Raw genomic sequence first — 13,848 nt, forward strand, 5'->3', positions numbered from 1 at the left:
CGTGTGTATGTATAAAATTATTTACACTTCCGATATATCAAAATTAAATTCTATTTTTATAGACTTCAGCTTACAACTTTTAATTCACCAAAAGAAGGGTTTTATCTTCTTTTGGTGTAAAATTGCGTATATGGCCATATAAATACAAAGACGGCATGTAAGCTGAATAAGCAGTTCTTTGTCTGAGGCAATTCTGGCGTGGCCCATGTGATTTGTGGAGAAAGCACACACATCATACATTAATATGACGCAAATTTGCAAAAGGATTTGGACTGGAGTCTAAGGAATCTTGCCTCTAATACTCTTTTCATTTTTTCTTTTTTCTTTTTTCTTTTCTTCTCTTAATGGAGTCAATAAAATAATGGTTTAGTTAGAGGTGAGAACGACAATATATGATGAATAGAAGGCTAGGTGGCTAATGCTTAATGGGAGGATGAATCAACAAGTCACGGTTGATCTAGGTGGTAAATAATCAAAAATAAGAGGAAGAATCAAATTGAATGAATTAAGCATATAATGCAATTAGGAATAGACACTACATTTATAGAAACCAATATAACCTTATACGGAAAATTGAATGAAGCCCAAAAAGAGATATATGACAAGTTGTTTTGGATTATTGGAATATGCTTACAAGGCTACCAATAAAGCTCTTATTGTAAATGGAATTCCAACAGTTCCTACCACATGCATCACATTCAGCCTCGGATACATGTGTATAAATGGGAGTGCCATTCTTATCCTCCAAGCCACACTCACTCACTCACTCACTCACTCACTCACTCTCATTGATAGCTTTACGTTATAGGCACTTGAGCTTATTGTTCTTGCTTCTTGCTGCAAGATAATGTCTATTACTTTAATGATGCCAAGAAGAGAGTTTGTTATTCTCTTTATGATTGTTGTTATAATTTCTTTGCTTGTAGTGAGATCGGAGGGAAGACATTTCCCTGAGTACAAAAACATCATTGGTAATAAAAGGATTTACAGTGAGGTTCACTTACATGACATGGTCAACAATGCACGAAGAAGTATAGAGTATTACAAGAAAAGGTTAATGTTGGCCGGAGACAAAGTGATGAGGGTGTCACCGGCTGGTCCAGATCCTCAACATCACTAGGGTTATAAAAAATGTTATTTGAATATTTTCTGTGAACATTCTAGTGTCCACACAAATATTTTGTATTTTTCGCCTTCCGAATGATACTTGATTGAAACCATAATAATATTTTTCTATCAAGGTTCACACACCAAATCCCACCATCAATCTTGTATTGTGACCTAATTTCTAAGGGAAATTAATGGTTGTGGTTTTGAATGTAAACTTTTGCACCAAAAAATGAGTGTTAATTATTATTGGCCATATAGCTCAAGTTGCACAAAATCCCCCCCGCGTATGTAGTATTTACTGAGAATGAATCCCTTCTATAAAAAAATATTAAATTGGTTTTTGTTCATTTTTATCATGAATTAAATAGATGGAGTCAACGTAGGATATCCACAAAATTATCTAATCAATAATAATATTAAGTTTTATATAAAAAGATTCATTCCTATTGGCTTATTAGAGGATACTTTGAGTGACTAGACAGTTTTGTCTTTTGCATGATTTTATCTTGAAATAAGCCTGACTTCTGGGTTGATTTTATCTGAATAGGATATTATCCTTGTAAGCATAAGCTGAGTTCGGTAATAAAGGAAAAAAGTATCCATCATTCACTACCCGAAAGAATACATTTTATCTTGATTGCTAGCCTAAAAGACTTGCGCTATAGCATACCAGCATATAGAGTCATAGAGATATGTCTTGTCAAGTTGGTATGTTACTCATCAATGCATCAAATCCATCAAAGACAACCCCAAAGATATTTTATTTGCCTGAACAATAATAACTCAAAAGATGAAAATAACAAAAAAATCTTGAAGGATTTAAAATTTGACAAGAATAATTAATTGTCAAATAGATCCATTTTTGTTGACGAAAAACGTTGTTATGACACAAAAATGTTTATGTGACAATCTTACATGACGTAATTCATTCTTTTCTGTCAACAAAAACTGAACTATTTGACCATTGGAGACCTTTGTCAACTTTTTAAATCTATCAGCAACTCTTTTATTGTTTATCTTTTGAAATTATTTTTGTCAGCGCATGAATCTTTTTGGTGCATTTTTGGTAATTTACTCGTTGTTCGAGGTACGAAACTAATCTGCAACGATAACCTACTAGAATCACAAAACTAGTAATGTTGAGGATCTGATCCAGCAAGGGTTGACACACTCCAATTTTCTTACCCCTACCATTCACCTCTGTTGGTGATACTCACTACTAAGAAGGCAACTAATAATCCTTTTACTAATGTTTTGAGTACTCACTTCATGCAATGGAACTATAATTAGAACAAATTATCCTGGCATAACTGAAGTAGCCATTTATCTTAAGAGTAACTTAAATGTCAAGGAAACAGTTGGCTTAATTTGAGTTAACCTTCAATTAAGAACAATTTTTAGCAATTAGATGGAACAGGGTACTGATATATATTACCTCCATTTTGTTCAAGAACCAAAGTCAATACCATTGAACATTTGGACTTGCATGACCCTTGGAAGCCATGGCATAGTAATCAAGCACGCAAGTATGTTTTGTATTCATCATAAATCAAATCAGAGATGTATTGAAATAAATCATAAATCATCTTTATAAATCAGACCAAAAGAGAATTCTAAAAGACTAAAACTTAATATTTGAAATGTACAAAATATCCCTATTTATAAGTGAGTGTCTATTCAAAATGGTTTTCTCAAAAGTAAAGTTGTAAAATAAGATAATTCTACTCATTTAAAAATCATTCCAAACCAAAAAATTGAATTCAATTCTACTAATATATTAAACTCATTCCAAACCATGAAATTAAATTTCAAATAGAAATCAATTCCTTTTTCAATAGAATAGAATTTTTTTCTCACATTAAAAACACTTTCCAAACACACTCTAATCGCGTAGATCAAATAGCAAAGTGAATAACTTGAAAAGAAAAAGAAAATTAGATAAATACTCATCTCGAAAAAAAGTAGCTAGACACTTGTATGTCCTTACACGACCTGAAAATTAATTAACACCAAAACATTAATATTTTCTTCTTTTTTATTAACAAAAGGGTCCTTATCTTCATCTTTCTGTTAGTGTTAAAAGTACATTGATCTAAATTGCACAAAAAATAATAGTGCTGTATAATAAGGAACAAATAGAGCATATATAAAATCTTTTGTCACTATAACATTAAAATCTTTTAATTCAAGAGTCACAAATGATCATCTTCCTTGAATATAAAATGCAGCAATTCTTAAATATTTGTATATCAAGATACCTAAGGTGCTCCTTTCAGACTCTCTCGTAATTTGCCTCTCTTGGATTTTCCAGTCTTCGTATCCCACTGCAATGGAAATAAACAACAAATATTACATTCAGCTAATGTTTCGGTCATAGATCTCAATTCCTGCTTCTTAAAATAAATTGAACCGAATTGAACTTAATAAAGACAATTTTTTGACAAAAAAAATAATAAAAAATAAATATTAAAAATTTTTAAAAAGGAGAGAAAGAAGAGCATAACTCAAAATTTTAGTTATAATACTCTTTTCCTTGTAATTTCAAATTGAGAAATGATAGTTGAACACCAAAAAAAAAGAGAGAAATGATAAATTCTTATAATTGGTACATCTAAAAACCTTTCTAATCTGAATCCCACTCACATCTACTAAATAATCCTTAGATATTGTATAAATTATAACTCCTGCCATTGTGAATGAAGTTTTGAATTAGGACAATTAATAAGCTTATCATTAGAACTTAGGAGATCATTAAAACTATCAAATTTGTGGCCAATTGATGATGAATCCAGAAAGAGAAGCTCCATTTACTTCACCTTTGGGTCTCCCCTATCCAGTCCAGAATATGAGAAGAATCTTCCCGCTTCAAAAAATGCCTTCACAAGAAACTAAATGTTAATGTTGTTCCAACAAGAAATATATTCAATATTGTGTTTGTACACATATCTTCTGCACACAATCTAAACTACCTATTTCTGGTTCTGTAGGACTTAATTAAATTAGCTTCTCGGTGATTAGAAATATCTCGTGGCATTCTTAGATTCTCGGGCACAACAAGCCTTCCGCTCCTGTTCTGGTATGAATCAACAATGAAGTTGAGTACTGTTTCCTGCCATGAGTTATTCATCTCAAGATCAACATAAGGTAACAGAAAAATAAATGCATGGGGCAAAATGAAAACGGTCAGAAGCAAACCACAACTCAAGTATAAGAAAAGGAATTTAATAATGTTTGGCACAGCAGCACTAGAAAAGCAAATAGCGAGAAGTGTGTTATCTAAAGCCATAACAATAAGGTTATGATCTTGTAAATTGAAGAGGTCAGAAGTTCAAATAAAGAAAACAATCCAAAAAGCTTTCCCTAGATCCCATCCCACCAGTTAGGACATAAAGAGATGTTGGTTAGCAGTAATTAAAGCAGGTCAGGCTGAGGACATAAGGTTAAGTTGGTTTATAGTTGTTCTAGCATAAATAAGAAATTACAAGAGAATGGTTATATATGCACATGCAGTAATGATCAGTGGCAAGAAAGGTTCAATAGTTATACCAGAGGTTTAGAAGCATCAAGCCAGTCATATATTTTTTCATTTCGAAACCATGTCAGCTGTCTCTTCGCAAAATTCCTGCAGGAAAATTTCAAGGAATATTCCTAAATAGCCAATAATATGCATCAAAGATAAATGGAAATCAAATACCAAAAAACAGGGAGATGATGATAAGCAGGGGGAATACAAAAGAAAAAGGAAGCAACTGCTTTTTTAATAACTTTATACACCATGGAGTAGTAAAATCAGTTAGTACCAAATAAGATTTAGCGTTGACACACAGCAGAGTGTATGTGAATAACAGAAGAAAATTTTTCTGCAACAGTTATCTTGTAGAGGATATAATGCAGTACCGTGATACTTTTTGAAATTCAGATAAGAACTTGTAAAATTCTCCTACTGAACTCTGACCATTTAGCTTTCTGCAACTTAATAAGTACTCCATGGCCTGGAATTATTGACTCATGTTAATAAAGAATCATACTATATAAATATTCATGTTAGTCTGTTACTCCATAATTTATAGTAGGCATTTATTTGCATAGCCTATGAGCATAATTTTTTATTTTATATATGTATTAATTTTCATATACACTATTTTCTTATTTTCATAACACACGTTTTCAAATTTTTTTTTATGATTATATCTTCAGCATGCATACATCATCCATGCTTATTTCCTTTAACATAACAAACCCAGTTAAACTGTGGTTTAACCACAGTATTACCTCAAAACAGTTCAAAGATCAGTTCAATTCTGAATGGATTTTGGTTCAATCACGTATAGTTCAAAAATCAAAAAGAACTTTAATGTTTTACCTGTCGTGCAATGTGGATTATTCAAGCCTATTTCAGTAATGAAAATTTGCAAATATAAAAAGTTAAATGTATATACAAAATATATAGAGATAGTATACTTGTCTGTAACCAATTCCTCGTGTTGCAGAATTCGAATTTGGAAGAAGACCCAAATTAAGAAGCCACTGAGCCTCAGATAGAATCCCATCCCTTCCTGTAGCCAAAGTGAACTAAGACAATTATTGGAATTGAATATTCATGATATTGACAGACAACATAGCATATATTATTATCATCATGGACCTTTTAATGAATTTACTTCCAACTTGCAAGGAAATTGGTATCCAAGAAGATAATTACATATCAACAGAGAAGTAACACAGAAGAATGCTCAACAGAATGTATAAATCGTGTTTGTTTCCAGTTTATGATATACCTAATAGCATTTCTTCACACCGATAATCAAGTGATTTATAGAGGTCAAGTCTTTGGACAGAAAGGAAAAAACACATAAACTCGTAGTCCAAATCTGACATATTGGTTTCTTCTGTTGTGTTTGCCCTAGATGACTCAGAACCATCAATAACACTAAAGTCATCCTGTTTCCTGAAAGAATCATATGGTACCCGAAAAGCAGAAGGAGGTGACCCACTGGACTGCCATTCCGAAGAATAAAAGAGAGTAAATTTACGAACATATATCAGATAGTAATCCATTCAAATCATACATTTCAAATTTATATCCACAGAAAAATACAAGTGATCCTAGTAATTCATTCAAATGTACTCTTCAAATTTATATCCACAGAAAAATACAAGTATAAATAATTCACAAGTAAAAATCAGCTGATTGTTACATTTAAGCAGATTCCGCATTGAGAAAAATTAAGTCTGAGATACACCCGTTAAGGCTGGTAAAATAATTATTCTTGTGCTTATATTTACACAGTTGCAATAAAATGAATAAGATATATAAATGCAGGACGAGAACTGATATTAAAATGTTAACATCAAGATTTTTTTTTATTTCTGGAAGACCTTTTGTCAAAGCCAGAAAGGCTTAGAAACCATGCAGAATTCAAAGTTGCTAATATGCAGCTTATAAAATTGCAAGCTTACCTTAATAATTTCCAGGCTACGCCGTAAGCGATACCAATCATTCACTGGTAAAAGTTGGGCCTTCGGATCACCGGCTTTTACAACCAATTGCACAGCTGCATCCCATTCTTCTTTTCTCTGTAGTTCAGCCAACTCTAGATGTACTTTGGATGCAATCTCCGGAGAAGCTATAGGCACATCTGGCTTTCCATATATGAACCTTTAAAATCAAAGTTCAAACAGCAAAACTCATAGGTATCAAATGTGCCACATTAGATTGTTTATAACTACTTAATATTTATAAACAAGAAACTCAATAATGGAATGAGATAAGACAGTGATAATTCACAACTATAGTGAATGCCCTATAGCAGCAGTTGAAAGGAGTTTATGATGCTTAGTGAAATAATGGGTTTTAGCAAGGGGAGAAGGAAAAGAACAAAAAAGCTAATGAACAATATGAAACTGTGATATATAAAACAAAAGCATTAATTCCTATGTACCAGTGGCAGATTGTTAATCCTGATTACATAATTGAAAAAACCATAAGAATTTTGGATAATCTAAGTGAGTCTATGATGTTTAATATTTTAAAATAAAATAAAAATGAAATAAGACATTTTCCTCATTTCTAACAAGATTTCAAAGAAGACAAACTACTATAACCTGTAGCTGGTTATCAGTGTGTTAACAAAGATTAGTGAATTACAATAATATCCTAGGGATATAATCATATATCCACATCCTTCAAGAACACAAGTCTGCAGCAATTGGAACCACATCAGCAACATCTTTTTGTGTTGATTTACAATTATATTAATGTCAAACCAAGCTTTTCCTACCCTTTTCATTCAGCAAGTTGCAAAATAAGAAAAGTGTCTCATTTTTAATTTATGCTTTCATATTGCCTTGTTATTGATACATCATACAACTACTGTACTACAAATAAGCAGGTCCATTTGAAACGATAATTAGTTGACAATAGGTGGCAGAAAAAGGCATACCATCTTAAATACAGTCCAGTGCCCCCGACAACTATGGGAACACGCCCTTTGTCAAGAATAGATCTTGTAGCTTGCCTTGCATCCTCGAAAAACTGTCCAACAGAATAGTCTGATAAATAATAATTAGTTTTACCTATAGAAAAAATAAGCTCTTCAAAGATCAAATATGAGATGAACTAATATGCAGTGATGATAATCCTAATGAATAGACACTCAAACAAATATAGCCAGCAAACAGACAACACACCTTCAGATGGATGCAGTATGTCAACCAGATGATGTGGTACCTCCTGACAAGAAAACACAAATAGAAACAGTGATTTCAAATTATCTTAATTATATTTGCAGTTGAATAAAACTGGTCACCAGATATTCAGTAATTCAGTGCTAGCACTAATTAGTAATGCAAATTTCAGTGAACAATGAACATATTCTCAAAGAAATTTACATTTTCAAAACTTTAAAAATGAATATATTCGATCAGCTTCATCATTCAGAATTTCACTACTTGAAGCAGTTAAAATCCTTGAGATGGGTTGAATTTTTTGTGCCGAGACAGAGTATGGCCAAAAGATTAGAACGTAAGCAATGTATTCCATGCCTCGTCTAAGACACAGCCATCAAGGATTCAATGGTCCTCCATAATATTTACACATGACCACCACATCCAAACTATTCATATTTGTATTATTAGTCATTGAACTTCAGATTTTGGTTACCAATTATTATAGCTGGGTGGAAAAAGAAAATTCATGTCGCCCCTTCATAATTAACAATTATCTTAAGAAGATAGAAGCTGGAGTTTTGTGAAACTTCTTGAATATAGAGTAACCATGGACAAGAGAAGAAACCAGAAAGAATAATATTAAAGGAAGATCTGAACTAGAATGTGCATATGAATATGTCTCACTAATTATGAAGCTACCCTCTTTAGATGGTTTTCCTTTTGAAAGATAAGTATATACTTAGTCATCAATTCTCATCTTTTCCTTTTTTTTTCCCCTTCGCAGTCATCAAAACTTAAAATTGAAAAATCACATGAGCATTTGTCAAATATGAATCATATGTATAATTATTTTAGAGAAAAAAACAACCTTGTTTGTTGAAACTAAACCAAAACTCTACCAACCTCATCACAGCTTACTGTCAGTAGAGAGTATGTTAACTACCAGAATAATTTCAAATAAAATAAGTAGTGCATTTCCAAACCATCTGATTCAATTAGTCAACCAATTACACCAAGCAATATGATCTACTGATAAAAATAAAGGAAAACTGACATAACAGACAATCCATACAAAATTTCAGGGAATAAAGTGAAAATCTATCTAATATAAACTAATGCAGAGTAGCAGATGATGTCACAGGTATGCACCTTTCTATCATTTTGGGAAGGCTTTGCAGATCCAATATCAAGACCCCGATATACCTGCGGCACAAGAAACCATTTTCATTAAAAACTCAAAACAACAACATCAACAGTTGTTACATCACAAAAAGTTCCTACGTCAAAGAGGAAGTAACACAAATACAGCAAAATCCAAGGAGATGGACAAGCATCATTTCCATGGTATTCCCTTGAAAAATCAACCTATTACCGTTCTCATAACTCAGTTCACCAAAATATTATCTTGGTACAATATAACATAATATGTTTCCCCTGCATAATAATAACAATGATTACAATAATATCAAAAGAAAAATAGCAAGCAGCCAGAAATCCAGAATTATCTAAGCTTTGGACGAACGAATGATTTTCGCTCTTATTGACTAATCTCTGAAAACACATGACAATAATTCTAACACAAATAAAACCAACAATGAAACATTACTATTACTACTACTACAGCTACTAACAATAACAACACAATAATTTCTCAACAGCTGAAGTCCAAAAGTTAGCTCAACAGAATTTTTTCACTGATCATGTGAATCTTGAAATTCAGAATTCTAAAAGTCTAAAACTAGCAAGACATTCAACAACAAGAACAATTTCAAATTATCAAGCAGAAAAAAGAAAAAGAAAAAAAAAAGGCGCCAAAGATGCTGGTTTGGTTGTCTAAACCTGGATAGAGTCGGCACTGACTATTTCCCCGTTGAGGCGCTTGGCGAGCTCAAGAGCCAGGCGGCTCTTGCCGGTACCGGTGGGTCCGGAAATGACTATCACCTTCTCTTTCTCCTTCTTGGCGGCGGCGGAAGCGCCGGCAAGGTATCGCCGGCGAAGAGCGAGGGAAAGCGGTGGTGATCGAGAAAGCGAGGTCTCCGGGAGACGGAGGCAGGTGCGGAGGTTACAGACTCCATTGTGAATCATCTTTGTGAATTCAGCTGAACTCTGAGTCCTCACTGCATTATGAAGTCACAATGGATAAATATGTTGATGGAGAATCGGAGATATTTGTATTTCCCACTTGATTTTATTGCGAGAAAATGACAAACAGGTCCAAACCTTTTTTATCACGGATATTTTTGTCTCTAATGATTGGAAAATACTTTTAAGTTTCTAATGTTCTTAAGGTGATTATTGTTTTGAGGTAATGAGACAAAGACTGAGAGACTAAGACTCAATATTATGTTTGTTGGTTCAGAGAATAGTACTAAAATTTCTGTTTCTGTCTCCAAAATTTCAGTATTTCAGTACCTCCAAAAAGTAGAGATATAGGAGACTAAAATTTTTAGAGATAGAGACTGAAACTTTAATAACATTTTATAACTAAAATATCCTCATTTCAATTAATTAATTTCAATTTTACTCTTTGTGCAAATTAAATTAGAGTTTCTTTCTTGTTTCAATTTTTGTCTCCCATTTTGCACCAAACAGAATACTGAGATTTATTTCAATCTGTCTCTTAGTCTCTATCTCCTAGTCTCAGTCTTTCCGTCTCTGTCTCTCCACCAAACGCTACCTAAAAGTTCGACAGATCAGTCCCTCTGTCCAAATGGCTCAGTCAGATCCAACGGAAAAATCTGATGTCACGCGTACGCGTCGCTATGAATTCAGCAAATCCTCATTTCTTCATGAATTCTCCACTTTGCATGTTTTTTTTTTTCATTTCTTTCAAGTCATTCTTGCCTTCAAAACTTTAAATCACTCTTAAATCCACCAAATTCAATACAATATTAATATAAACCATAAAATTGTGGTTCATCAACTTTTCCACACTTAAACATTAGCATGTCCTCATGCTAAACTCTTGTGGTTCATCAACTAATATGCAAAATGCGTCTACCTACTTGATTAAAAATGAATCAATCTCCAAGAACATATATGAACAAGTAGGGCTAAGATAGTATGATGATTTATGAATTCCACTAATTCAAATCTCAAAATGAAGTATAAATATACTTGTAAGAAGAAATCTCGTGAAAGCAAGGAACAATGGATTGAGTATCAAACCCTCACCGGAAGTGTTTGCACTCTAATCTCTCTAGTGTTTGAGGGTCGATTCTCTCAATTCTCTACTAATCTTGCTTTCTAAGGCTTTCTCTTCTATCTTCTACCAATCAACATATATTCAATGCATGAATACACATATCAAGAGGTCTTTTCAAGGGTTGTGATGGGGTTAGGGCTAAATTTAATTTACTTTTTTCTCATTCGATGCCTTGATATGTTTGTTTGAGTGATTTAAAGTTTTGAAGGCAAGAATGGCTTGAAAGAAATGCAAAAAAGCATGCAAAGTGGAGAATTCAGGAAGAAATGAGGATTTGCTTAATTCATGGCGACGCGTCACGTGTACGCGTGAAAGGGAAGTCTGCCAGGCGACACGTACGCGTGACAACTGACAAGCATTACGGGAGCCAACTTTTCTGTTGGGTCTGACGGAGGCTTGGACGGAGGGACTGATCTGTCCAACTTTTAAGAACATCAGGGATTTAAAAGTATTTTTCAATGGTCAGGGACAAAAATATCTGCGAAAAAAAAAGTCAGGGACTTATTTGTCCTTTTTTCTTTTATTGTTTATATATTTATTTTCGGTCATGCTAAGTAGCCAAATAGTATAGAAATGTCACAAGTAGAAGTGACGTATACCTCTTTATCATTCACATTTATTATCATCCACCCTTCTTTTTTTCTTCTTTTTCTGGGTAGTTCGAGTCATTAATGTTCTTTTCAAAATTAATTTCAGTTTCACCCAAATTAAATCCCTAATAATATCTTTCAATTTTATTATTATTCATTAAAATTATTAATATAAAATTATAAATGTTATGTGTATGAATTTATAGATGTTACGAGTAAATTTATTAATTGAATAAATTAATTTAAGAATTTGATTATTTTTTCAAATTCAATTATGATAAAATTTAAAAACATCTGTGTTAACTTTCTTACAAAAGATAGGATTGAGACTCGAACCCGCGTGTTAACTTTCTTACAAAAGATAGGATTGAGATTCGAACCCGCGACCTCTAGATGAGTATGAAGAGACTATGCCATTTGAGCTATAACTTGTTGGCAATTTGATAGTTACTTATGCAATAACTAAAAAATGATATGTATATGGATGTAATATCTAATAAATATTAATTTAATTTTTAGATGTTAGTTGTATGTAATTATAGATGTTATGTGTATGAATTTAGTTAGTACAGTATAATTATAAATGCACATAAAAACAAAAAAAAATTAAATCAGTTTATTATCATACCTCATCAGAGCTAGTGTGGTTTTCTATATTCTTAAAAATTGGTTGACTGGAAACAATTTCATCGGGTGAGTCCGTCTATTGTTCAAATTATTTTTCAACTCCTTCTAACATAGGTACCATGTTAAGGTCAAATTCAAATGCCATATTATTTGCAATGATAACTATGACTTGTTATAATTTTTTTTGGCCTATCCCAATTGTGCTTCCAATTGAACTAAAGTCGTGATTTTTAGGTACTTAATATAGATGTTCCTATTGTGCTTCAATTACAATAAAGTAATTTTTGTCTCTAAACCTATACGGCCTTCACGATTTTTCTAGCAATTACAATGAATGAAACAAGCTCTTTATGTTTCACTTAATCTCCACATACAAGCCTTTTTGCTATATAAGTCTTACAAGTCCTGAAAATCCCTTACTCCTAAAACGCGTCTCTTCTAGCACGTCTAGTCCACGCGCCTTCTTAATAGATTTTTCAATCAATGAATGCGCGAATATATAACTTCCTTTTTCGAAAGGATTTGGTTTTCTTTTTCGAATTTCTTTTGTGTTTTCTTACCTTCTCTCTTCGATCTCTTTCGTGCGTTCCTCTATGCGTTCTCCTTCGATGTTTACTTGTGTTTCTCTCTCTGTTCTCTTTTTTCATTTTTTCTCGATTTCCATTCTTTCTTAAATCAAGCTCTGAAATCATTTATTCAGATTGTCAGCTGAACCAAAACGAAGTGGATTTTGAATTTGAATCCAATAAAGTTCCTGAGGTGTGGTTTAATTCCAGTTAATATTTTTGTTAGTAGTTTATGATTGTGGAGCTTAATAATGTGTGAACCTTACCTGTGAAATTTGTTGTTCGTTGTTTGAATTGAATCTAATGTACTAGTTCTGATGAATTTTCTGCATTTTATATCAGACTTTCGAATGTAAATCAGAAATATTTGGGTGTATTTACAGTTTATGACTTTTTATCTGACTGAGGGTGAATTGTCTTATTCTTTTAGTTGAATTGTTTTAGTTTCTCTTTAATGATGATTTATGACTCAGATTTTTGTTATTTTTTATGATGGTTTTATAATTGTATTTGCATTATGCTTGTTTTAATATAGTGTATTTTGGGTGTACTTTACAGCCCCTCTGTAATGTTGATGAGCAGTTTGTTCCTAAGATTGGGATGACTTTTAATACGCTTGAAAATGCTGCAAAATTCTACAAGGATTATTCGAAGGCTGCAGGTTTTTCTACAAGAGTTCAGAGCATAAATAAAAAGGGAAACGAAATTAAGAATCAATTGATTACATGTAGCAGAGAAGGAAAATGAAAATCGAAAATATCTCCGACCGAGAAGAGAAACCCCTCAGCTGGTTTAAATTGTCCTACAAAAATTTATATACACATATTGAAGGACATTGGTGTTTGGATTATTTCCAAGGTCGTGTTGCATCATTCACATCTCTGCTATCCAAATCAAGCAGAGATGCTCAAACAGTACAGGGATCTAAGCATGTTCGTGCGTCGTACAATAGAGAATAACGAGGAAGCCGATATCAGACTAAGCAAAACTTACCAATCATTTGTGGCAGCAACCGGGGGTCACCGCGAGTTAAATCTTATCGAAAAAGACGTGAGAAATTACATCACGAGAGAAGTATGGA

At 32.8% G+C, this 13,848-nt stretch overlaps 2 protein-coding genes across 4 annotated transcripts; one reads left to right on the forward strand and one right to left on the reverse strand.

The window, feature by feature from the left end:
• On the forward strand, positions 560-1,367 carry LOC107612297 (CLAVATA3/ESR (CLE)-related protein 5). The gene has a single exon (XM_016314074.2). The coding sequence runs from the start codon at positions 848-850 to the stop codon at positions 1,118-1,120; it is 273 nt and encodes a 90-aa protein (XP_016169560.1). The 5' UTR covers positions 560-847; the 3' UTR covers positions 1,121-1,367.
• Positions 2,912-9,952, reverse strand: LOC107613659 (tRNA dimethylallyltransferase 9). Of its 3 annotated transcripts, none has more exons than XM_016315753.2 (13): positions 9,619-9,952; positions 8,929-8,982; positions 7,801-7,843; positions 7,554-7,662; positions 6,571-6,769; positions 5,889-6,108; positions 5,572-5,666; positions 5,008-5,102; positions 4,657-4,732; positions 4,080-4,219; positions 3,927-3,986; positions 3,369-3,434; positions 2,912-3,102 (listed from the first exon to the last, which is right to left on the reverse strand). In XM_016315753.2, exons 1-12 carry the CDS (start codon positions 9,862-9,864, stop codon positions 3,383-3,385), a joined length of 1,389 nt encoding a protein of 462 aa, XP_016171239.1. In that variant the 5' UTR covers positions 9,865-9,952; the 3' UTR covers positions 2,912-3,102; positions 3,369-3,382. The 3 variants fall into 3 exon arrangements, with proteins under 3 accessions (XP_016171239.1, XP_016171240.1, XP_016171238.1); XM_016315754.2 differs by lacking the exon at positions 2,912-3,102 and adding an exon at positions 9,061-9,213 and having other exon boundaries at positions 3,184-3,434; positions 7,554-7,645; positions 9,619-9,734; XM_016315752.2 differs by lacking the exon at positions 2,912-3,102 and having other exon boundaries at positions 3,184-3,434.

The sequence above is a fragment of the Arachis ipaensis genome, chromosome B08 (genome assembly GCF_000816755.2).
Source record: "Arachis ipaensis cultivar K30076 chromosome B08, Araip1.1, whole genome shotgun sequence".
Lineage (NCBI taxonomy): Eukaryota > Viridiplantae > Streptophyta > Magnoliopsida > Fabales > Fabaceae > Arachis > Arachis ipaensis.

Excerpts from the sequence above, each read along its gene's own strand:
- LOC107612297 (XM_016314074.2), top strand. The coding sequence starts at position 848 with ATGTCTATTACTTTAATGATGCCAAGAAGAGAGTTTGTTATTCTCTTT.
- LOC107613659 (XM_016315753.2), bottom strand. The coding sequence starts at position 9,864 with ATGATTCACAATGGAGTCTGTAACCTCCGCACCTGCCTCCGTCTCCCG. Across the intron at positions 8,983-9,618 it reads TCAGTGCCGACTCTATCCAG|GTATATCGGGGTCTTGATAT; the intron begins GTTTAGACAACC and ends CTTGTGCCGCAG. Across the intron at positions 7,663-7,800 it reads CATACTGCATCCATCTGAAG|ACTATTCTGTTGGACAGTTT; the intron begins GTGTGTTGTCTG and ends ATTATTTATCAG.